The sequence below is a fragment of the Macrosteles quadrilineatus genome, unplaced genomic scaffold (genome assembly GCF_028750875.1).
Source record: "Macrosteles quadrilineatus isolate MER2022 unplaced genomic scaffold, UCM_ALF_1.0 Scaffold_2__2_contigs__length_208266976, whole genome shotgun sequence".
NCBI classification, from domain to species: domain Eukaryota; kingdom Metazoa; phylum Arthropoda; class Insecta; order Hemiptera; family Cicadellidae; genus Macrosteles; species Macrosteles quadrilineatus.
Genome location: NW_026542595.1, coordinates 22,146,973 through 22,171,795, shown reverse-complemented (window position 1 = coordinate 22,171,795; position 24,823 = coordinate 22,146,973). Strand labels below are relative to the sequence as shown.

At 36.5% G+C, this 24,823-nt stretch overlaps 1 protein-coding gene across 2 annotated transcripts; it reads right to left on the bottom strand.

The window, feature by feature from the left end:
- Nucleotides 1–591: 591 nt before the first annotated feature.
- On the bottom strand, nt 592–20,575 carry LOC128986217 (density-regulated protein homolog). Of its 2 annotated transcripts, none has more exons than XM_054406444.1 (3): nt 20,475–20,575; nt 7,955–8,254; nt 592–938 (listed from the first exon to the last, which is right to left on the bottom strand). In XM_054406444.1, the coding sequence occupies exons 2-3, from the start codon at nt 8,243–8,245 to the stop codon at nt 684–686; spliced, it is 546 nt and encodes a 181-aa protein (XP_054262419.1). In that variant the 5' UTR covers nt 8,246–8,254; nt 20,475–20,575; the 3' UTR covers nt 592–683. The 2 variants fall into 2 exon arrangements, with proteins under 2 accessions (XP_054262419.1, XP_054262420.1); XM_054406445.1 differs by lacking the exon at nt 20,475–20,575 and adding an exon at nt 20,038–20,468.
- Between the last annotated feature and the right edge of the window lie 4,248 nt (nt 20,576–24,823).

Below are 24,823 nucleotides of genomic sequence, written 5' to 3'. Positions count from 1 at the left end.
TGAACTGACATTTCAATTCATAGAGTGTTCAAATAAACACATCTATCAGCTTTAAGAAGTGTTAGAATTAAGCTGAAGAAGGTGTGAAGGAGGACAACATATCAGACCTCTCACGGTCCATAAATCGGATTTCTGGGATATTTAATTACAGGGCCCACACTTAACATCTTTATTTCCACTGCGCAGCTCTGTGATTATAACGTCCTCAGTAGTCTGATTAAATAAAGTAAATTTCATTTTCAAACCCCACCAGGGGGCAACTTTTTGTTATACTCACACCTGTATGGAATAGCCAAATTGCGTTACATAAAGGTGTGAGGTGATTTTGCTTGATGGAATGATCAATTAAGTAAAGAGTATATTTTGAATATAAGTGAAGAATCTCTTTTTTTTCTTTACAAGGGTCAACCTCAAGTTTTAATAAAAAATTTCTAGCATTTTAAAGTTATATGTCTGAAAAAGACAAACAGTGAAAACTAGATTCCCCTGTAATGTAGCCTAAATGTAAATCACTAGGGTAAACAGGTAATTATTTCCTCATTTCAACTTACTTGTAGTTAGTGTCATTTTGATGGTGTAATAAAAATTAACTTGACATTTTTATATGTACAATTTATTTTGTATAGACAAATAGTGAAAATTAGTTTTGATAAACAATTTCACAGATCAAAATAATACACTTTTCACCTCTTCAGATCACCCAAATCTTCAATAAAGTCCTCATCGATTTCTGGCCATTTTTCTGGTATTACATCAAATAGGTCATCTTTCACATCACCTTGTATCACTATTTCATCATCACCAGTCACAGATGAACCACAAGCAAACTTTGTGCCAAAGAATTTGGATGCAACTTTCAAATCTATTCCAAATGAACTAAGGCCTGTCACTACAGTTACAGACTTCTTTTTTCCTCTTGGAGCTCGAGATACGCAAACCTGGAAAACGAGTGAAAACAGTTTAAATACTGATTAATATTGAGTAAAAACACATTAAAAAAAAACAATTTATTTACATGTTTTGCAATATAACATTCCATTACGAAATCAGTGAAAAAATCCTTTTGTCACAGTAATTCTTACAATTATTTCTTATTGAACTATCTTATATCTATTTTACGGGGTTGGTGTCTGCCTTTTTCACCACTTTTGCCTATATTTTATCATATTAATCTAGACAGTACATCATAGGTTCATGATATTATTGTCATACATGTTTTCAATCATTGGAAAACTCTTTGATTGTGTAATACAACACAAAATAATACAAGTGCAGAAGGGCATAGTGCACATTTGAGCCGTGTTCATATTTTGTTAAATTAATAGTAGTTTACAGCAACTGGATAAAACATATAACAATATTATGTAGAAATATGAGCATGATTTAGAAAGTCATTAAGCTGGAAAACTGCAATATACTGCAGACTTTTCAGAGAGGTTACTTCGATGTATTCATTTATCTTAGTGAAAACATAGTATAAATATGTATACAAATAAGAACTTGAACTCTTAGAGAGCCTTTGAATGTTATTAGACTAACGAAAAGGGTTGTGCATGTTTAATAGCGCTACTCAGCAACTAAACCATTTAATTTATCTTTAAAAAATATATTCTTAAAGTGCACTGAGCAGCAGCCTAAAAAAATCTATCTAACTTACCCATATAGTTACAAAATTCTCAAACTCCCATTGTGACCTATATAATTTGGCTTATATTTCTCCCACAGATAATTCATCTGCAGAAGAATTTTATTGTGCTCTTAGCGTGTCTAATAACATCCAAACACAGAAACCTTGCCTAAAATGGTACCTATCTTCACAAATTATTTGCAGTGGCCTATATTACGGACTGTGGCCCACTGGGTTGGTATCATTATTGAAAATAACACAACATTTTGGCTGAAAAAAATGGCTCAATGAGTAGATACTATTTAAGCAGCTACTGTCATTACAGAAAGGTCATATTCGTTTTAAACTAGATCACATCATCCTTTATAAGATACGTTGATTAACAATGCATGTACGTCAATATTTACGTAACAGCCAATTTACATTATTTTTTTCTTTTTGGAAATGCTACATTTCTATGTCAGTTGCATTATTTGTTGCCGATGAAGCCGCACGATTATATAAATGAGGAGGCCCCTAACAGTTCAAGAATAAAAGCTTCACTTCAAGTATATTCCACTACACCTAACATTCCGTAGAGATATTATATTGACAACTTGATGTAATTGATAAGGCAAAGACAACTAACTGACATCCCCCATGTCAGGAATTCCAGCTTTAATACTTTTCAATGAAATGGCGACCATACAGTAACCCCACAACCAATTTCTCAAAACTGTGCTAGAGGGTTATTCATTGGCACAGAAGTACGATATGAACTGACGCGTCATGACGAAGGAAAAATCAAACTTACACTGTAACGGATATACCTCCCCCCTTTGAAGTTAGAACGTGTCTTCCCAACAAACAGATATTTTTTTCAAATAACATCATAGATTAATCTGCATTACACTGATGAAATCACGGAAGTGTTTTAACTACAAAAGATCCACCAATACGATTTAATACTATAAGGTTCGTTCTTCCAAAGAAGAGATACCAGATAACATACTAATGATAACTCCGATGATGTACAGTATTGGGAATATTATTCATTGAATGATCAACGATATTTGGTAACTAACGCAATATCATTATTGTTTTTACACTTATTAGGCTACTACTTATTGTTTTACTTCAAACAATGCTAAATAAATGCTCAAAATATCTATAATGTCACTCAATTTATTGCAGTAAGATGAATTGGCGTAAGCCTTGAAAATAACCGTTGATTTCGACGGGTTTCATCTAGTAAATTTGATTACCCTGTACATCAACATTTGAATCTGATCTAAAAATAAGTGTATATCATGCAGTTTTTTATTATAAGACCACCCTGAATATTTAAGTGCATGATAAATGCATTTTTCTCATCCCCACAAAAGGTTTGACAATATTCCCACTTAACAAATGTTGTATACAAATCAAAATTACACCCTTTGCAATTAACACAAGAGTTATCTTGGTCTAAAAGGCTTACATTGGAGTATTTATCAACATTTAAAAAAGATGAATTATTTAAGAACTTTGAAGGAATTATTTCTCAGTGGTAAGATAAATTTTCTACAATTTCTCTTTGTGTAGTAGGTAGTTATGTATTGATTGGATTGGATTCTACTTTAACTTATTTTAGTAGTGACGCAACATTTTATAAAATTACTAGCTGACCCGGCGAACTTCGTATCGCCTAAGTTATAGGTTTCCCCTAAGACAGACCGATGGAAAGAAAGTACCGTTACGTTTAATTTTCAAGATGATCTCGTTCGCATCGCTCAATCACGTCCTGGTTGAAGTTCGTTCGCTACGCTCACTCACCTTTAGGTTGGAGCTCGTTCGCTACGCTCACTCACCTTTAGGTTGGAGCTCGTTCGCTGCGCTCACTTGCCTTCAGGTTAGCTTGTTCGCTACGCTAACTCGCCTCCAGGTTGAAGTTCGTACGCTACGCTCACTCACCTTTGGGTTGGAGCTCGTTCGCTACGCTCACTCACCTTTAGGTTGGAGCTCGTTCGCTGCGCTCACTTGCCTTCAGGTTAGCTCGTTCGCTACGCTAACTCGCCTCCAGGTTGAAGTTCGTTCGCTACGCTCACTCACCTTTTGGTTGCAAATTAGCTGTTGTCATAAATGTAAAAGAAATAATAGTGCTGCACCCTGTTGGTAATCCTTGTAACTTTAATGCTATTGAACATCATAGAACAGAACCAACTTGTTTAATTGAAACAGCTGTTAAGATTCATTAATTCCATTTCTCATAAGGTTAACATGGGAAACTCCAGAGCCACTGGGGCGGAGCCCTTTTAAGAATTTCGAAACGGGAAATAGTTTACGTCCGATTTGCATACCTACAGAATTTACACACCAAATTTCATAACGATCGGTGAAGTCGTTCCGGAGGAGTTTGCAGACAAACACTGTGACACGAGAATTTTATATATTAGATAGTTCATCACTAAGATGTAAAATAACTCTTTACCAGTGGAGGCGGGCTGCCAGTGACCGCTGTGTGACGCCATTTTGTACGTTAGAGCGTCCAGTTTTAGTAACAATGGCACAGTGGACTGTTCAGCATCGTGTGTTTGAACAGTATTTCAAATCGAATGAATCTGTAATTACCGTTCAACAAAACTTTCGTAGAGTGTTTAATATCAAGCGTAATGGTTCGATACCTGATCGCAACACGATAAACTTCGTTGGGTGAACTCGTTTCGTACAACAGGATCAGTTACAAAGTTACAGTGCGGTGTGGGGTCTCAAAAGTTGGTATCGTAGGACCTTACTTTTTTGAAGAGGATGGTGCAACTGTCACAGTTAATTCTCAACGTTATGTTGAAATGCTACGCACATTTTTGCAGCCACAACTTGAAGCTTTGGGGATCGATATGGCAGACATATGGTTTCAACAGGATGGAGCCACAGCCCACACGAGCAATGCATCCATGGAAGTCGTAAGAGAAATGTTTCCTAATCAAGTGATTTCACGTTTTGGTGATCTCCATTGGCCTGCACGCTCGCCACACCTATCGCAGTGCGACTTCTTCTTATGGCGTCACCTGAAATTCAAAGTGTTCTGTCGCAAACCACGGTCTATCGAGGAGTTAAAGGCTGCAATACGTGAAGAAATTGTTGCAGAATCACAGGACACTTTGACAAAAGTTATGGAGAATTTTGAAGAGAGACTTTTGATGTGTATGAATGCAGAAGGTCGCCAGCTCTCCGATGTTATTTTCAAAACCTAAAAAGGTACTTTGGATTTCACAATGACCAATTCTTAAATTGGATTTATTGCTGGTTGTATTGGTATTATAAAAAGTATTGTGTGTTTATAATAAACAAACTTAAAGCATTTCAAAATCCATGCGTTCTTTTTGCGCCACCCAGTATCTATATATATATACCGTATATGAATTTGAACGGATGGTGTTTTTGGCCTCTAGGGACCTCAAAACAAAAAATTAAATCGGTCCCGGGTCCAGGTCTTACCATGAGTACTACGGTATTAGCTTATTCCCTATATGGGAAATTCGCTAAAACAGCTTTTTTGAAGCAGTATGACAAACATAAATTTAATACAGTCCAACCTCGGTATAACCAATCTGAGGGGACCGAACTGAATATTCGTTATATCAAGGATTTCGTTAAAACGAGGTTCGTATTGAGGTTAGGTTTGCAGGAATCTCGCTAAGTCGAGGTTCAGAACCAGCATCAGTCAATAGGTCGACCTATAGTATAGGGTAGACAATTGTGTGACCTCATTAAAACACAATTAAAGTAGCCTAGGCTACAAAACTTTACAGTACAGTGTTTACATTGTAAAGTAGAACCTTGATTATCCAGGGTACTAAAGGGGAGGGATCTTTAATATTGCGCAATCATGACATTTCTAGTCATTGACCTTGGTACAGGCTACAAACTATAAGTTTAAAATCACAGCTTACTCTAACCCACCTAAATTCAGCCAACACTGTATTGTATATCAATAAACTAGGTAAAGAACAAAACAAAACAGTAGAGTTTTGTAAGCTACTGTTCGTGATAACGAGGCAGTAGGCTACAGTACTGCTTTAAATCACAACAGAGGAATGTCAATACTGTTATAATCATCCACTATAGCATTGGTGTTGCCTTAGTTTAAACAAATCGTATTGAAAATGATAAAAATATTAGATAAGTTGTTATAAAAGTGTATAATCTTAGCCAACTTAAAGATAATAAAAACACTCGTAAAAGGAATGTTAAGATAACGATGTTGCTATTCTTTCTCTTTGCTTTGTTCTTCTATTCATTTTCTTTCTTAGGTTTCTCTTCATCCATAGTACAAGTCACCATATAGTACTAATCACCCAATCACATTTTACTAAACATTACGTCGTCATCAGTCCTCAGTGAATGAAATCAGTTCTCAGTTGTAACATAACGCGCGCAGCGACGATAGCAGACAGGGATGTGTAAAATGAAGCAGACGAATGTTAGCGCAAGCGTTGACGTCACCTTTCCATTTAATTTGATGAAGAAACTGATTGTTCAAAAACAATAATGGGGGTGGGGGGTTTGTTGTATCGCGGGAGAGACGCAGACAATTCGTTAAGTAAAGGTTAAATTCGCTATGTAGAGGTTCTGACGATGATAAATTTGTTATATTGAGGTGTTTTATTTTAGCTGGGATCATGACAAATTGGTTAAATCAAGGTCATTGATATGGTTTGTTCATTATGTAGAGGTAAAATATACATTGTGTCTTATGGAGAGGTCAAAGGGATTTAAAGAAATTCGTTATATCGAGGTTCGTTATATCAGCCTAGGTACTAAATTCAATTTAGTGCAACATCCCTCTGCACTGCACTCACTCCAGACGAGACTATCCATTGCTACCAACACTTTTATAAACACTGAATCATGTAAAATATTTCTCTCTATTGTTTTTAAACCTTATCTTTACATCTTTTAAGATAGGCATACAGTGGATGGATGCGACTTTGTTGTTTTGTTAAATTCACTAGCAATGTCCTTCCTCTGTCACGGCCCCGAAAATTCCCAGACCCATTACATATCAGCTGGGGTTTTTGCTAACCTCAAGAAACCCTGTCAATACCGTTACAAAAGCTTTGCTTTATTTCAACTATAAAAGGAGGGTCTGTAATATTGAACTGTTTTAACCTCCTAACTTCTACGTCAGCCTAGTTGCCGCACCATGGAATATTACGGCGACCATGACTCAACGCCAAGCCAGGCCAACGTTCCCAGAAGTATAACGCGCATGGCTGGAATTTTCTCAGTAACTGCGCAACTACAGTTTGTGTAACGCCCCGAGTGATCGTTAGGCAGCAGCACTGTCCAGCGTTGAACTGACGTCACGCGGCATAGCGGCAAAGTTGATTGGCTGGTGCCCCTCCATGGCCAACTTGGGTACGGACGGAGAAAACTCAGGAAGTTAGTCTAAATTCTAAATTCATTTCGGTCGGTTGTCTAACTTCCGCGTCGCCTTTCCCCATAGCCTCCTCAGGGAAACTAATTTTAGACCATTAGTGTGTATTTTATTGTACTTTATCCTTATTTTAGTAGTGACACAACATAGCAGCAAAATTAAGCACTCAATAAATCTAATGTTATTTAAATTGGGAATAAATATGTCTTATTTATGGAAATATTTTAGTAAAAATTAACCAGACAAGTTGAAATTCACTCAGTCTGCAGGTTTGCTGCGGCAGGGGTATTTTTTTACCATCGGTTTGCCACGATTGCAGGTGACGACAATGGCGGCCCACGGGAGATGCTCACGATTTTGCCATGTTCGCAAGTGTCGTAGATAATGTCCCCGTGATTGCGGCCTGCGGTAGATGTTCACGACTTTGCCGCGGTTGAGAGTGTCAATGATGATGACCCCCTGATTGTGGCCCACGGAAAATGTTCACTGTTTCATCGGCGAAAGTGAGAGACGATGATGATGCTCATGGAAGATGTTTCTCGATTTTGCCGAGGTCACAGGTGTCGATAATGATGTCCCCATGTCAGCTGTGTCCGTGACGATATTACCTTGATTTAGGGTAGCCTAAGTGTAGAAGATTTCTACGCGATCAAGGGTGACGATGATGATTTCCATGTGATTGTGGCCCGCGGGAGATGTTAGGTTCACAATTTCATTCACGATCCTGGTGAGGATGAAAATGATGATGACCGTGGAAGATTATCACGATTTCTCCGCTAGGCCTATTGCAGGGAATTTCCACCACAAGGAGACTACAGCTCAAGTAGTTTGGCCTAGGGCCACAAGTACCTTAAATCTGGCACTGACTGGAATAGACATAAATTGAAATTGATAGCCACTTTAGTTTTAAAGTTAATATCTTAACTTACTTGTTTAGGAACATCTTCTTTTTTCTTGGCTTTCACCATTCCTTTACCTCCTCGTTTTTGTCTTTTCTTTTCTTCTCCACCGTCGTCATCTCCAACACCCCCAGAAAGTTTAACACACTTCTCAAACTCATCAGGCAAGTTCTGTTCAAGCCACTGCTTACATTTTTCATAATCAGGGTGATATTCACAATATTCTATTGGCAAAGAGCAGTTTCCACAGTAAATTACTTGAATAGGATATGAAACATCTGATAGAGGACCAGTTGGCAGAACACGCACATTTTCTGTCATATTGAGTTCCTGAAACAGTTAAAAATACAGGGTGAGGTAACAATACCCTATAACAGTTATATATTGATCTGTCATGCCATAAAGTTAGTTAAAAGTGTTCACTATAAAAACGGATCAAGATATCATACAATCAAGTTATGCAGGACAGGTTTTGGAAAAAGTGCGAATAGCTTCATGGTTCTGCCAGTAAAACTAAGTTCAGCATACCTTTTGTAAGATATTAAAATTTTATTTTTTGTGACCAGTTAATTAGGCCTACATATTTTACTGAGACCCCAACAATTACCTAGTGCTATGAAAAAAAAACCATCCTATATAGGATTAAAATTTTTTACCTATATTTTTTACCTATATATATATAGGTTAAAAATATCAAATAGCATGCTTATCACATAGGCAGATAGTTTCCAATGATTTCTTTATCAATACAATTTTATTTAGAAGAGACTCTCACTTAACCGGACATCAGTTTAACCGGACTTCACTGAGTGGTAAAAGTATCATCTCTTTAACAGGGAAATTTTTATCAGTACATGGTTTAACCGGATTGGATGGGCTGTGGGTGGTACTGAAGAGTACGGCTTTTCTTGTGGAAAAGAGTTGAGACCAGTGATAATTGTGATAAAAGTACATGCTCTCCCATATTCAAGTCAAATAGCCTATTCAGGTGAGTTTTTAAGTGATCCCCGTGGTGTGCACATGTAGGCCTATCGTTAAGTCGCATATTATTTCAACATAATAATAATTATTGGCCTATGTTTATTGAAGGTGGGCCCTCCCAAGTTCCTTTACACATTGGTACGGTAACCTTAATATGGATTGCACGTTATTTTATTTTTCCTAGGACGCTAGGCACGAGCCTGGGATTGTTTTTCAAATTACTTCAGGTTAGACCTAGGGGTTGCACTTAGATAAAATCCATTGGTGATTTGGCGGGATTTGAACCCGGGACCTCAGACACCGAAGTCCCACGCTCTAACCACTAGACCAGCTCGCTCCCCCTACTAGGATTGCACTAGTAAGTAGGCTACGAGTATTGAATCCGCACATGTAGAGACCTCTGAACAACATCAAGTAACTTAGTCACTGCAACACATTAACTTAGTCAACTCAGGCACATTGGGAAACCGGGACGAAAGGACTAAAGACTAACTTAAATGGGAAAATAGTGTTAGCAGGTGAGATTCACCAAACACCTAGTGCCAGTCATTAGCAAAAGGGGTCTAGGCAAAATTCCATGGCGAGCTACATATCATCAAGCTAGCCCACTTGTAACTAACTTAACACTTAGGCTAAACTTAGGCCCTATGGGCAGAATAGAATTCTGACTAATAGGCCTAATGTTGTTGTTAATGGGAAATCAATACATCAGGATCACTATAAAAACGGATCATACAAACAAGATATCTAACTTAGTAGGCCTATAAAATATTCGCTTCGGCAATTATTTAATATGTCAAATCAAATCAAATCAAATATGCTTTATTCATAAAGTACAGTTTTGTACATTGAATGGCGTCAACTAAATCTATCTTAAATTAATAATTTACAAATCTGAATATCTTGCATCATTATGTACATTAAAAACCAAGAACCAGGAAATGAAAATAATCAAAACTGAATTAATTACTAACGCTAAGAGGGGAGGTGGAAAAATACTCTTCCAGTGAATAGAACGCTTTCTCTACTAAATAAAGTTTTAGTTTTCTCATGAAATTCTTCCTGCTTTGTTCATTTCTGATTTCATTAGGAAGATGCCTAAAAAATTTTAATCCCATATAGGATGGTTTTTTTTCATAGAATTTTAATTTGTGTTTACTTGAAATAAGGAATTTTTTATGCCGAGTGTTGTATGGGTAATAATTTGTCTCAGAGGTGCTCAAACGGTTTTTTGCTAGAATAATTGTGTCGTAAATAAATTGGCCATATACCGTTAAAATTTTCAGTTCTTTGAATTTGTTTTTGGTTGTTTTGTTGTGTTCTAATTTAAAAATTATTCTTATTGATATTTTTTGAACTTTAAGTATCCTATCCAAATTTGCTATTGTAGTTGAACCATAAAGGCACAAACCATAGGATAAATGCGAATGGACAATAGCATAATATATGTTTTTTTAATGTTTTATGGTTACAAAAATAAGACATTCTAGAGAGTGAATATTGAACATAATTTTGAAAGGAGTTTATCAACATGTTCATCCCAGTTTAAATTTTGGTCCACAATTAGACCTAGAAACTGTGTACTGTGTTTATGTTCAATTTCTTCTGCATTATACATGATATTTGGTTTAATTAACTTTTTGTTTTTGATTTGTTTTAAAAGTTAAAAAATTAGTTTTTTTGGGATTAAGCTTCGATTTGTTTTGCTCTGGAAAGTTTCCAATGTTTGCCAATTCAAGAAAACTTAAAATTTCAACTTGTTGCACTGACTCAGCTGATACTTTGAGATTTGTATCCTGCATAAAAACAAAGATTGTTCTGAGGCAAACATTAGAGTGCACCACCAGCATCACTTATTTATATAACATAAAAACAACAGGGGGCCAAGGATTGACCCCTGGGGTACACCACATTTAACCCTTTCAGTTTCAGAAGAATATGTTGTTATTCTGTTATCATGATTATGTGTGATTTCTACAAACTGACAACGATTATTTAGGTATGACTGAAACCATTTTATTGATTTTTTTGTAACCCCTAAAATGAGTAATTTATCTATCAGTTGGGTGTGGTTGACACTATCAAATGCCTTAGTTATAACTAAATTAGTTCAGTTGAATCAAACTCATACTTTAATGTAAACAGAAAAAAACGAATACAAACAAAAACAAATGAAAAGTAACAGGTGATCATTAATTCACATACACATATGGTCTGAAGTCAGTACATCAGTTAAACACATCAATTCTCCCCTCTGAAATGTTTTGGTAACTTTATTTCACATTTGAGTAATTGGTCAACATGACGCCTCCAGACAGTTCCATCGTCCATTTGTACTTTATACAGAAGGTTGCTTTCCCTTTCCAATATTCTTCCAAAACTCCACTTGTCTTTTGAGTTTGAATAATTTCTCGCTTATACTCTGTCTCCCTCCTTAAAATATCGTGTTGCTTGTTTCACATGTTCAGTTTCTTGTTTACGTGTAGGATGTAAAAGAGCTATGTGTGTTCGAATCTTCCTGCCAAACATCAAGGAATATGCATCACATCCAGATGAATTTGAGGTTTGGCGTAACTGCATAATCATTCTGAAGAGTTTGACGTCTAGTCTCCCTCCCTCGTCTTCCATTGCTCTTAGGGACTTCTTCACAGTCTGAACATAACGCTCAGCCTGCCCGTTTGACGAAGGGTGGTAAGGAGCAGTTGTTTTGTGTACCACCCCGTTTTCTGATAGGAACTGTTCGAAGACGGTAGACGTAAATTGTCTTCCATTGTCAGAAACCAAAATCATGGGAAGACCAAATGTAGCAAATAATTTTCTAAGTTCTCTTGTGCAAAATTCTGTAGAAGTATTCTTAGTTGGTATTACCTCAATCCACTTAGTAAAGGCGTCCACAATAATAAAGTAACACTGTCCTTGCATTGGGCCAGCAAAGTCTATATGTAACCTTTCCCATGGTCTCTGGGGAGCTAGCCATGGATGATTTTGTTTCTTTCTTGGTTCATTTTGTTTTAAACAGCATTGTTTGCACGATTTTGCCAATTGCTATAGAGCAATTGGATTGTGCATGGAAGAATATTGACCGAGATATAGATCTCTGTCAATATTCTTCCATGCACAATAGCTTCTGGCTAGGGATTTCATTTTCTCCATGCCTAAATGCCCGATATGAAGTTCATCAAGAACCTTCCGACGAAGGGATTGTGGTATTAGAACTCGACATCCTTTGAATATACATCCGTCTTGAAGTGTTAGTTCATTGTCATGGTATCCAAAAGCTTCCACTGATTTACCTTCTTCAAGTGCATGTAGTATTGGTTGAAGGTCTTTGTCGTGGGCTGTTGACTTAGAAATTGTAGAACTACTAATTTGAAAAGAATCGAGCTGACTAAGTTGAAAAAGGTCACAGTTGTCCCTGCCTTTAGTTGAAGCATGCTCAGTTGGGAACCGAGATAAAAAATCTAAGTTAGCAAGATCTGATGTTCTTCTGTATTCAATTTTGTAGTCGAATCCAGATAAAAAGTGTGCATAATTAAATAATCTAGTAGCAGATATTGATGGTAGTGTTTTTGTGGGGCTGAATATGGATACGAGTGGCTTGTGGTCAGTAATCACAGTAAATTTCCGTCCATAACAGTATGGGAAAAACTTCTTAAGCCCCCAGTAGATGCCAGTGGCTTCCTTGTCAATTTGTCTGTAGTGCTGTTCACATTTTGTCAAACTGCTTGAGGCAAAACTTATTGGTCTCTCACTTCCATCGCTGTAACGATGTGAAAGAATAGCACCAAGACCCACCGGAGAGGCATCCGTTGCTAGTACCAGAGGCAAATCAGGATTATAATGTACAAGGACACGATCACTTGCTAGTTCTGATTTGACCCTTTGAAAACTTTTCTCGCATTTTGAGGTCCAATTGTAGTGTGCATTCTTTCTTAAGTAGTTGGTTGAGTGGGTGTAGAATTGTTACTAAATCTTTTATAAATTTGTTGTAGTAGTTTGTTAATCCAAGAAATTTGCGAAGTTCTGTTACGTTTTCTGGTCTTTTGCTGTTTAAGATGGAAGAGACCTTTTCCTTTGTTTTATGAATACCTTGAGCATCAATTATATGTCCCAGATATTGCAGACTAGTTTGAAAAAACTTACACTTTTCTCTGTTCAATTTTAAGTTTTTACTTTTTAATCTTTCTAGGACAACCTTTAATCTTTTCAAGAGTTCTTCAGATGTCTTACCTTGTATAATGATGTCATCAAAAAAGCATTGCACTCCGCAAATACCTTGTAAAGTTTTGTCCATAAACTGTTGCCAAAGTGAAGGAGCAACTTTGACACCAAACATTAAACGGTTAACTTTGTATATACCTTTATGTGTACTCAATGTCTGCATGTGTGCGCTGTCCTCATCCATTTTCATGTGAAGATATGCGTTAGAAATATCTAGCGTGCAAAATACTTTTCTTCCGTTCATTTGAGAGTGGATTTCTTCAATTCTTGGAATAGGGTGGTTCTCATCTTTTATTACTCTGTTCAGTGTTACTTTGTAATCGGCACAAATTCGTACTTGTCCGTTTGGCTTTACCACTGGTACAATGGGAGTTCCCCAGTCAGAATGGTCAATCTTTGTTATAATGTTACAGTCCTCAAGTCTTTTTAATTCATTTTCAACTTTACTTTTAAGGGAAAAGGGTATTTGTCTTGATTTTACAAATATAGGTGTAGCATCGTCTATAAGTCTATAGTGTCCCAGATACTCAGGTATCTCTCCAATTTTACCATCAAAAACTTCCTCAAAATCGCTGAGGATGGTATCAAGACTTTAAGGTTGTATTGTGTTCACATTTTTTATCTCAGCCCAATCAATTGTCACTTCTCTGAGCCATTCCCTACCAAATATAGCATCTACATTTTGGTCAATAAGGTAGAGTTTTCCAACAAACTTTTTCATCTTGTTGTCATTTGGTGTTGACGTCATTGGACATAAGGGTGGAAATTCACTCATTGAAGAGAAGCTAGGTGACACAGTTTGACGATGTCTTCCTCTGACATTTTTGAGAGACAGCATCAGGCGAGATCTCTTCAGTGATCTGTAAAGTCTGAAGTTGATTGGAGATGTCATCACGCAAATTCTTGATGAAATCGTCATGTGTCTTCCCATTTCTAATCACAGTGTTAGATTTTTGAAAATGAGACACTACAGGGTGTCCACAAAAAATTTGTCATTAATTTCCATGACTTTCCATGACCATTTACCATTGATTTCCATGACTCACGAACTTTATACGCAAATTATAATATAACATACACACACAAATAATACTGCCCGGACATGTTATTTTGCAGAAAATACTGAAATATGTAATAACAGATAACAATGGAGTACAATAGGTACAACAATAAACTAAAACAAACCGAAAACTCATAAAATAATACAACTGTAATAAATTGAATTGTCAAACATTTTTGAAAAATCCTGAAAAATGCTACAACAGTCCGGGTTACAGCTGACTAGAGCATTGAATGGTCCCCTCAAATCCATCCATAATTGGAAATTTCCATGACTTCTTGCCTATTTCCCTGACTTTCCATGACAAACATTTTTTCCATGACTTTCCATGACTTTCCATGACTATCCCTGACTTTCCAGAATGTGGACACCCTGCACTATTTCTACAGATGCTCCTGTACTCCGCTGAAACTCACAAATACTAGTGGCAAATTTGTCAGTTCCCATCTTATCTCGTACAGTCCCAATCGGAGAACACACCAATCTTTTTAATCCTCTTTTTTTGAAGTCTTCAGCGAGTTGCTTGAAGGCAAGCTTATAGTCTTCTATCTTTGGTTTTGCAAAGTACTGGGGTTTGGTCACAAGGGAGTAAACTACAGCTTTTCCTGGTGATCTTTGTACGGTTAAATGGCTGCTCAGGTAATTTGATTTGAAAGGTCTTCCGTACTTTTCCCTGAAAACAACGGCGACTCCGGCTGTCATATTGCGCCGGCAATTCAAGTCTGCAGAAATACTATGTGCAAAGGCAACCTCCTCATCGGCCCCGTACTTGTGGATTAGATTCTTCATATTCGTTTCATTTATTGTGAAATGGTTATTGATAACCCATTTTTTCTTTTTTATACTATGATTTATGACCTTTAAGATCATATGGGCTACTCTCTTTTTCCCTCCTTGATTTAGGTATAATCCATGTCGACTGTAATGATGACGTTTTAAAAAGTCAAGGTCAATTAGATACAAATTAACTGATCGAACAGCCAGCTCCCTAATGTAGTTGTTCAGGAGCTTGATATCATTATGAATTGGGTTATTGATGCCCATGTCATATCGAGTGGGGATTGTGGAGAGTATTACCATTCCTTTAGTTTTTGTAGTCAGTTTCATCAGCCATTTTTCAAGGTTTTTAAAGAGGTGATTGAGGTTGCCTTTAAATGTGTCGTTTGTTCCTGCCAGAAGAACAGTTACATCTGTTGCATGTGTCGAGAGTAATGCTGACTGAGCAACTTGCTCAAGTGTGGCGTTAGGCATCACAAGAGCAGTAGTTTTAAGCTCTTCCTGACTGTATCCTATTGCATCAAACTGTTCACAAAGATCTCTTCCTTGGCTATCGGAAAAGAGTGAAATGCTTGTTTTTCTCCCCAGCTTTGTAGGCCTACATGATGCTTTGACTTTATTCTTCCCCGACTTGTTATGTATTTGTCTGAGTGGTGTATTCTGACTGCAGTTAGTTGTTTCAGATTTAGTTTCCTCGTCCAAACTGGAGAGAATACTAAAGTGGTTTGAGGTCCTAAGAGTTTTTTTATGTTCAGTAGTATTTCTATGATTATTGTAGTTAAGTCTAGAAGTTTTTTTTATTTTTACGAATCTTTGTTGTTACAATATTCCACACATTAGTAGAAGCAATTGTGGGTTCTGATGATGGGTTTTTGTTTTCTCCAATGTTTTTGTCCTGTATTTCATGTTCATTGCATGTTGTGTCAGTGCAGAGAACGATTTTTGTATTGAAAAGAGCAACCAAATCTTCAGTTTTAATGACACTTCTGTTATTTATTGTATAAGCAAATAATGATCGCTTAGATATGAGGTCAGTTTTGTCTAATGATTCTGGTAGACATACCTTCTCCAATGAGAAAGAGGCATTAGTCTTGATGTTGTTAATAATGGTATTTGCTATTGTCAAAACAAATATTCCACAGTCGTATGTGTTGGTTTGCTGTGGTGTCTTGCATATATTAATTGTAGGTTCCTGACCGATGTTTAACGGGCTCAAATAATTAAATAGTTTTTTTGCAATTCTTTGTGCATGAGGTAACTTATGATATTGGTTATCGAGTCATAGTAAAAGAATTTTTTATCAACAGTTCTACACACAAGCAGGCTCCAATGAGAACCTTCGCCGCAATCAGGACCTGCGCTGTCGTTAACGGGGATTACCAAGTACACTGGAATATTTATTATGATGTAATTTTTAGATGTCTACCTACAGTTTTTTTCATGCTGAATCAAAAAATGCAATCAGTTTTTGTCGAGATTCCTAAGTGGCTGTAAAACGAAGGTTAAAATTACGAATCTAAGGTTCATTTAAAGCGGTACTGATGGTAATACATGGCGTTGTCTGGACGGGTCCGTATGTGGGCTGAGGACTGAGTGAGGAGAGCAAACAGCTGTTTATACAGTGCTCGACTTAATGCAGAATGAAATCAATTTGTTTTTAAACTAAATAGTCAGCTCTTATTTAGGCATGTGGGGAAGGTAGGTCAGGTTTTATGCGGATTCGTTACTGTAGGCTATTTTGTTTTAAAGTTAGGTTAGATTAGGAAGGTAAACTTTAGGTTATAATGAACCAACTCATTAATTTACGTTACTTCCAGACTGTTTTTGCACAATTGAAATAACAATATCAAAGATTAGATTAGATGAGCTTAATTTAATATAAAAGATATTCAATAATAGGCTAACTTCTTTACTGCAGTATGTATTATAGGCCGGGCGCCAAACGGTTGAGTATGCACTGAAAGTCTGACAAAATTTGACTTTTGATTATTGTTGAGGACATCTAGTAGATGAAAAAAATCGATGATGTCGCATTTCTAGGGTGGTCACAACTCGGGTGGGAGGGGGGGGAAGTTGCCCGGGTCATCGGTTTACGTTTCCGCGTCTAACTCTCAAACGGTTAATGATGGAAAGGTGGTTTGAGCGTCTATCAACGCCTAAATATATTGTCCTTCGAAAAGATTATTACAACATTTCTTCTATCTCTAATGCTTTAGGCCTCAATCAACTTTTATTGCAAAAATTAAAATTTAAAACTACTTTAAAATCAAATATCGGAAATATTGTACGCATTTAAGACATGTCTAAGACATGGCCTAGGCTACTGCTTTTTTCTGCAATTTGAGAATTTCTTGACATGATGGCGCATGACCCCAGAGAATGAGACCATAGCTTAAAATAGGGGTAGCGGATTTCTACCCCCGGATATTTACCCCCATGAAAAAACGCCTACGTCATTTTGACGTCACGAGGGGCGGGGCTTATACACGTTCGAGAAACAGCCCGCGACTGGAAATCTACCCCCGGACATCTACCCCTGGAAATCTACCCCCATTGGTCAGCTCTGCCGCGTATCGGCCAATATTCATTGTGTTGTATAATTGATTTTATAAATTGCTTTACCTTCTTATATCCAGTAGTAAACATGCGATATGTCGATGTCTGTTTTAACATTATCCATATTTATAATTCAATAAGTTGTAACAGTCCTTTTCAACCCTACTTCACTGATTTTTACGATTGAGGTGTCTTTTAAAAGCTTAAGATCTAGCGCAGCACAAAATGGTAATTAAAAGGATATTTCGATTATGGCTTCAAAATGTTGACCCCTAAGCCTTTGATTTATTCCTAGAAGGTGCTTCCAATGGTTGACCAACTTTTACACTATACAGTAACAGTTTAAAAGTGAAATGTGAGGAGTACTCATCAGATCAATTTTTAAGTCAGGTTGTGAAAACATGAATGATCGTCTGCAACTGTAAACAGGAGATGAAAAAGTTATGAAAATAATATAATATTGCGCACTTTTCACATGGTCAAGTGTTACATCGTACTGAACCATTGTTTTTACACACATTTCTTAAAGGATAAAGTGAATAAACTGTGGTGACCTTCCGGTTTATTCAATGTGGGCCTAGTAGGAATAATTGTTTAGTAAAACAAAACTCAGTTGTAAACTGTTAAATTGAGAAAGAGGGTCAATAAAAGTCAGGTGTATAATGGTAAATTTTTCATATCATCTAGTAAAAAAAATAGTTTCTAAGATTTAAATGCGTACTAAGAAAGGATTTAAAGTATTTTCTCTTAAATACCTAAAATAAGACAATTCAGTTGTAAACTGTTAAATTGAGAAAGAGGATCAATAAAAAGTCAGGTGTATAATGGTAAATTTTTCATATCACCTAGTAGTAAAAAAATTTAGTTTCTAAGATTTTAGATGCGTACTAAGAAACGATTTTAAAGTATTTTCTCTTAAATACCTAAAATAAGACAATTATTCAAATTCAAAATAATGACCACATTCAATTTTTTAAGCATAGCCTAACATCTTTTAATATAGGCATATATAAATATATATACGCCTAAATACCCCCATTGCAGCACATTCGCATATTCAGAGCATGTATAAAGTCTTATTGGAAAATCCTGCCTTAAAACAAAACTTGTCAACTTATGTCCATAAATAAGTGTTCAAAAGATTCATTCATAAGAATACCAAATAGGAAGTGAATAAGCAGGTTTCCTGTTAGTAAAATGTTAAAATGAGGCATTTTAAAGTAGTATACAGAACAGAATTAGGTTAAACCCGTCGACACTGACGGTTACTTTCAAGGCTTATGCTAATTCATTTTATAACTGCGATAAATAGATTGAAGTAATACAAATTTTGAGCATTTAGCTCTTTTGATGAGTAATAAGTGTAAAAGCAATAATGACTATTGCGTTAGTTACAAAATATGGTTGATCATTCAATGAATAAAATATTTCCCATACCGTACGTCATAACAGTTATTATTACAATGTTAACCGGTTTCTCTTCTTTTGGAAGAACCTTTAAATAGTATTAAAATCGTATTGGTCAATCTTTTGTGATAAACACTTCCGATCCGCGCTCATGCATGCGCTGTTAGCTGTTACTGTATGTGAAAGTTTGTTAACCATTTAAATCACTGTCTGGAAAAGAGTCAAATGCTTAAGGGTCACACTTTTGAAGCCCTTTATCAACATATGGTTTTAAATACCATTTTGCGTTGAGCTGAATCTTAAGATTTAAAATTAGACCTCAATCATAAATACCAGTGAAGCAGTTCGGGTGAAAAAGGGCTGTTACAACTTATTTTATTAGGAAGATAGATAATGTTAAACAAGGCAATGACATATCACATGCTTAATACTAGATATTAGAGGGTAATGATTAACCGAAGAGACGTTGATTTACATAAAACAATTAATAAAATCAATTACAACAATGAATATTGGCCGATACGTGGCAGAGCTGACCACTGGGGGTAGATTTCCGGGGGTAGATGTCCGGGGGTAGATGTCCGGGGGTAGATGTCTGGGGGTAGATGTCCGGGGGTAGATTTCCAGTCGCGGGCTGTTTCTCGACCATGTATAAGCCCCGCCCCTCGTGACGTCAAAATGACGTAGGCGTTTTTTCATGGGGGTAAATATCCGGGGGTAGAAATCCGGCGACCCTTAAAATACCTACTATGAAACAGAGTGTGGTACACTAGGAATCTCTCTGACAAAAACTGATTGCATTTTTGGATTCAGCTCGAAAAAAAAAACTGTAGGCCTAAGTAGACATCTAAAAACGGGTACACTTCCATATCTGTTGGCACAATCAACCAAATGAGTAATATTGATTATTCAATTATTTAATTCAATATATCGTTTGGTTAGTTAGGCCTAGGTTAGGTTAGCCTTACCTAACTAACCGAACAATAACTTATATCGAATAATCGATACATCGATCAATATTTTCATTCGGTTGTTTGTGCCAACAGATAACTTATGGAAGTGTACCCCTAAAAACTACATCATATCCCAGTGTAGACATAAATAATTTTACCTTTGCTTCCAGCCAAGTAGCAGGGAGGCTGGCTAGGCCTACGATGATCTGAAGGCCTTTTAAGTTTTTTAGGCTAAGGCCTTTTAAGTTTTTTAGGCTATCTAGGCCTAGCTAATTCACAGCAAAACTTAAGTGATTCATTAAACTGCAAGGAACTAGCTAGGCCTAACTTAGGCTACAGGGGGCATAGGCTTAAACAAAACTTCAGAAGAATCAGAAGATCGAAAATAGTTAACAAACAGACAATGCAGACTGAAGAAGCATAAAACTTAAGCAAGTTACAAGGCCTACATCAAGTTATATAATGTTGAAAAGAAAAGAAATCGTAGGTTAATATGACACTCAATTAATTGACCACTTATGAGTTGTCAGGAATTAAGCATAATATTAATTCACAATCACAATATCAAAGTCATAACCTAACCCAAAACCCGTACCTCGGCTCGGCTAGTCGGCTCCGGGGCTCCGGCTGTCTGTCGGCACTCGGCAGTGTTGCTGTCGGCTCGGCTTCGGCTTTTGGGCTTTTACTTAAAATCAAAATCTCACGACACGACACGATCGACTGATCGAGCTCCGATCCGACCGACTCCGAGTCGGGTCTGACTTAAGGGAGGTACAAATGAGGCAACGATTACATCATATTTTAGTTCAAAATTCCTCCGTTAACAGCGTTGTAGTAGAGAGCACAGTGCGTAATTTTTACTTCACTATTAGGCCTAGTTAATTATAAAATTAAGAAAAATTTTAAAATTAATCATAAAAATTTTCAATTAAAATAAAACTGTCATAACCTAACCAAACTAACCAAACGTGTTGATAATGAAAAAATCTAATGAAGGTTTACTAATCTAAAAAATAGTTTTGTTCATAAAATTAAATTATAAAAGCCTAAAATTCAATTTTAGAATTTTTTTAATTAAAAAATTTAACTGTCATAACCTAACCAAACCAACCAAACTTGCTGATATGAAAAAAAATTGACAAAAAGTTAATGCTGCCAGCAGGATTCGAACCAGGCACCTTCGGATTATTAGCCCAACACGCTATCCACTACACCACCGAGGCCGATGATACAGTTCCGTATCGTTGAGGTAATGGTGTTCCCTCAAGAGGAGATCTGACAGCTGACGTCATCGAAGGCTCTTCTGTACCTCCATTGAGTAAATACCCTCCGAGTCTCAGCCAGAGCAGCGAGCAGCTGCCTGCCTGCAGCTGAGCTCATTCCCCCTACTCCACTACAGTCAGTACCATAGCCTCTCTACCATCTCTGATGCGAGCATAGTCTGGTAGCCTCTATCAGCTGAGCTTGTTCCACTAAAGGTTCATATTTGTTATTTCTTACATGCCTTCTGGGTCGCCAGAATTGTACCCCCCGGCGATCGTTGACGTCACGCCTAGAGGGGGTACAATTCCACCCCGTACACTTTGATTTGGACGAAATTAGTCTGTTTAATGTGGGCAAGTGATCAGTGAACCGAATAGTTATATTAGATATTAAAAAGAGCAGGAGATGTACGGCCCGGAATTGTACCCCCCTGGAATTGTACCCCCGGAATTGTACCTCCTGTCAACATCAAAATATTCATGTACGGGGTGGAATTGTGCCCCCCTGGAATTGTACCCCCCATCAGATAGCCAAAAGTGTACGGGGTGGAATTGTACCCCCCGGAACCCCCTTTTGGACAGCTATTTTAGCTTGTGTACAGGCAGGAATTGTACCCCCTCCCACTGTAAGTGACATCTTCAAACATCTTTCAATTATCTTAATTGGTATTATGAAAATGAAATAGTAGCAAATGCCTTCTACAGGGACATATGTTGGATTTTCAATCCTGTACAGAAAATAGTGATTGTACTAAGGAACTATAATAGTAAAGAGATTATCCAAAAATTTTGCTTCGCCACTTTACTTCGCCTCAGACAATTTGGATATTTTATTAATTTTCTTTAAACCATGAACAACCTGATTACATTATTGCTTATTTTGTTTTTATAATACTGTTATCTAATAACTTAAAACCTGTTCAAGAAATTTAACTTTTAACTCAACCTCGAAATTTAACTCACCTTCAGGTGAAATTTAACTCACCTTCGAACTTCGAAAATACACAAGGAAAAGCCACAAGTCAATATCGAAACTATGTAAGTAGGACTTTTTAATGCTATACAATCTAATAGATAAAAATATAACAATTTAGTAAATAATGGATCCTTACGAGTCCGGTGAGTGTTGTTTTGCCTTAGTCCCAGTGTTGGGGAAGCTACTTTTAAAATGTAGCTAGCTACAACTACTGCTACGTTTCCAAAAAAGTAGCTTAGCTACAGCTACAGCTACAGTTCCGAAAAAGTAGCTAGCTACAACTACAGCTACAATGAAATGTAGCTACAGCTACAATTTTAGCTACTTTCCCAAAGACGTTACTTTTTATTCCACGCACATTAGGTAAATGTAAAATTAATTGCAACGACATTTTTATTGAACAAACATTTAAACAAGAAATGTCAGTATTGTATCTAACATTACTTGGAAAACAAATTATTCCTAGATTTTATTTAATTTGTTGGCATTATAAACCTAACATTACAACAACAGCATCAAATAGTTGGGTGTCCCATCATATTTAGTACTTATTTTTTAATATTGCATTATTTTTAAGCATCTTATATGTAAATTTCATTAAGTTCAAAGGACATACAACCAAACTATATTTTAAAAGCTCATTTTATTTCTTTAATATAGATTCATTTATAGATGTCTTATATCAACAATTAAGACCACTTAAACTGTAAAACGATGATTTAAAAATACTTTTTTGTGTTACAGAGCCTAGCCTATTGAAATTGGAGTGTTTTGTCTTTCTTTACTTTTAATGTTAAAAACGACATTGCTATAACTTTTAACCATAGTGATAAGTTACTTGTTCTATGAATAACACTTTTCAATGTCAAGAAATCGTCCTTTATTGTCACTATGCATAGGGCAAATTGTGCTTCAACCTAGTTGGTACAGAAAATAGTATTCAGCCACTTATCATGAAATCGGCTTTTAATCTAAACATGTTGAAATTTGTAAAGTAAAAATAACATGTAGGCCTACTTGGCAATGTAACAAGTTGGCTATAGTAGCTTTGTTCTTGCAAGGACTAAACAGATATATTCCTAATAATTGAACTTGGTATTCGTCATTAAACCTAGCCTAGGAATAGAGCTGTTAGCAGGAGCAAACTATGCTATTTTTTTAATGTAAGTTTCATGTTATATGGAGATTTTTTCGTTACTATTATCATGTAGTCTAGGCATATCTTAAATCTCATCAGGTAATTTCCTCTTTGTTAATTTAGTAAACCTTTGAAAAATCTTTGTAATCTAACCAAGGAAGGGCTTGTGACGATGAACCACAATCAACAGCTGAAGCAAAGGTTGATAGACCAGCTTTCTCATTAGTTTAAGGTTTAGTGTTGGTTTCCATTAAAACCCTAGTTAAAACACTATCAATATAACAAAGAAACTAAATTGATTACTAATTTCCCTGTCAATCACTTGCAAGCATTCAATTCAATAGCTTGTCTTAATTGTCACTGGTACCGGTAACGTTTAAACGTCGTCTGCATCTAGCGATTTTATTTTATCTGACAGTAATCATAGAGTAGTAAATTAACGAAATGAAAGCTAAAAATGTGGATAACACTTATTTAATGGCCTCCATGTCCACACAACGTTGTAATAGGGAATGAAACGGCTGCAACCAGCTGTATGAAGCCAAGAAAGTAGGCCTATTTGTTTTGGAAATCTCGGTTTGAAAGATGTTGTTTCATGTAAGGTTGAGGTTATGGCAAAAATCACTATCTCAAACAATGTTAATGTAGCGAGAAAAGTAGCTAAAATTCCGCTACAACTACTTTAAAAATGTAGCTAGCTACAGCTAAAGCTACAAAATCTTAAAAGTAGCGACGCTACAGCTAACGCTACAAAAAAGTAGCGCGCTACTGTAGCCTCGCTACTTGTAGCGCGCTACTTCCCAACACTGCTTAGTCCTTGATTGTAGTATTTCGTTGGAAATATTTGTTCGAAATCTATTAAATTGTAGGAGTTAGAATTTGCTTTGTCTATTCATATTTTAAATGAAATGAAAATCCTTATTTATTGAGGCGAACTTAGGACCTCATGGTCCTTTCTTACAGTTAACCTCTAAAAAACTAACGATAACAACAAAATATTAACAAAAAAAACAACACAGTTTGTAACAAAACAAGTTATAAAATATCATAATTTATTTAATCTTCCCTAACATACATTCACACACACGGAATTGGTTGTGTAACACACACACACACGTACACCCTCTGTTGCATCTAGGCCTAACGCACGCCATCCCGCCAAGCCACGGCCATCCGGTCAAGGTAATATCCTTTCAGCGTCACCATCAGTCGGGATCGGGTTTCTATGGATTTAATGTGAAAAGGTATGGAGTTCCATAGGCGGCATGCTGTTACTAAAAATGATTTGTTATAAACAGTTGTTCTGTGCAGGAATGCGAAGCGTGGACGAGCCAGAGCGGGTATCCCTTGCGCCTCTTCCATTCAAAAATTTAAAATTCTTTGCAAGATAATTTGGAATTCCAAGATTGATGGCCGAATGAGTAATAAAAAATATTCGTATTTTTCTGATGTCTTATAATTTCAAAATTGATTCATTAATGTAATAGGGTGTTACATGGTCATCACGCCTAAGATTGAACAAGAATCGAACACAATAATTTTGTACTCGTTGTAATTTTGTTGCCAAA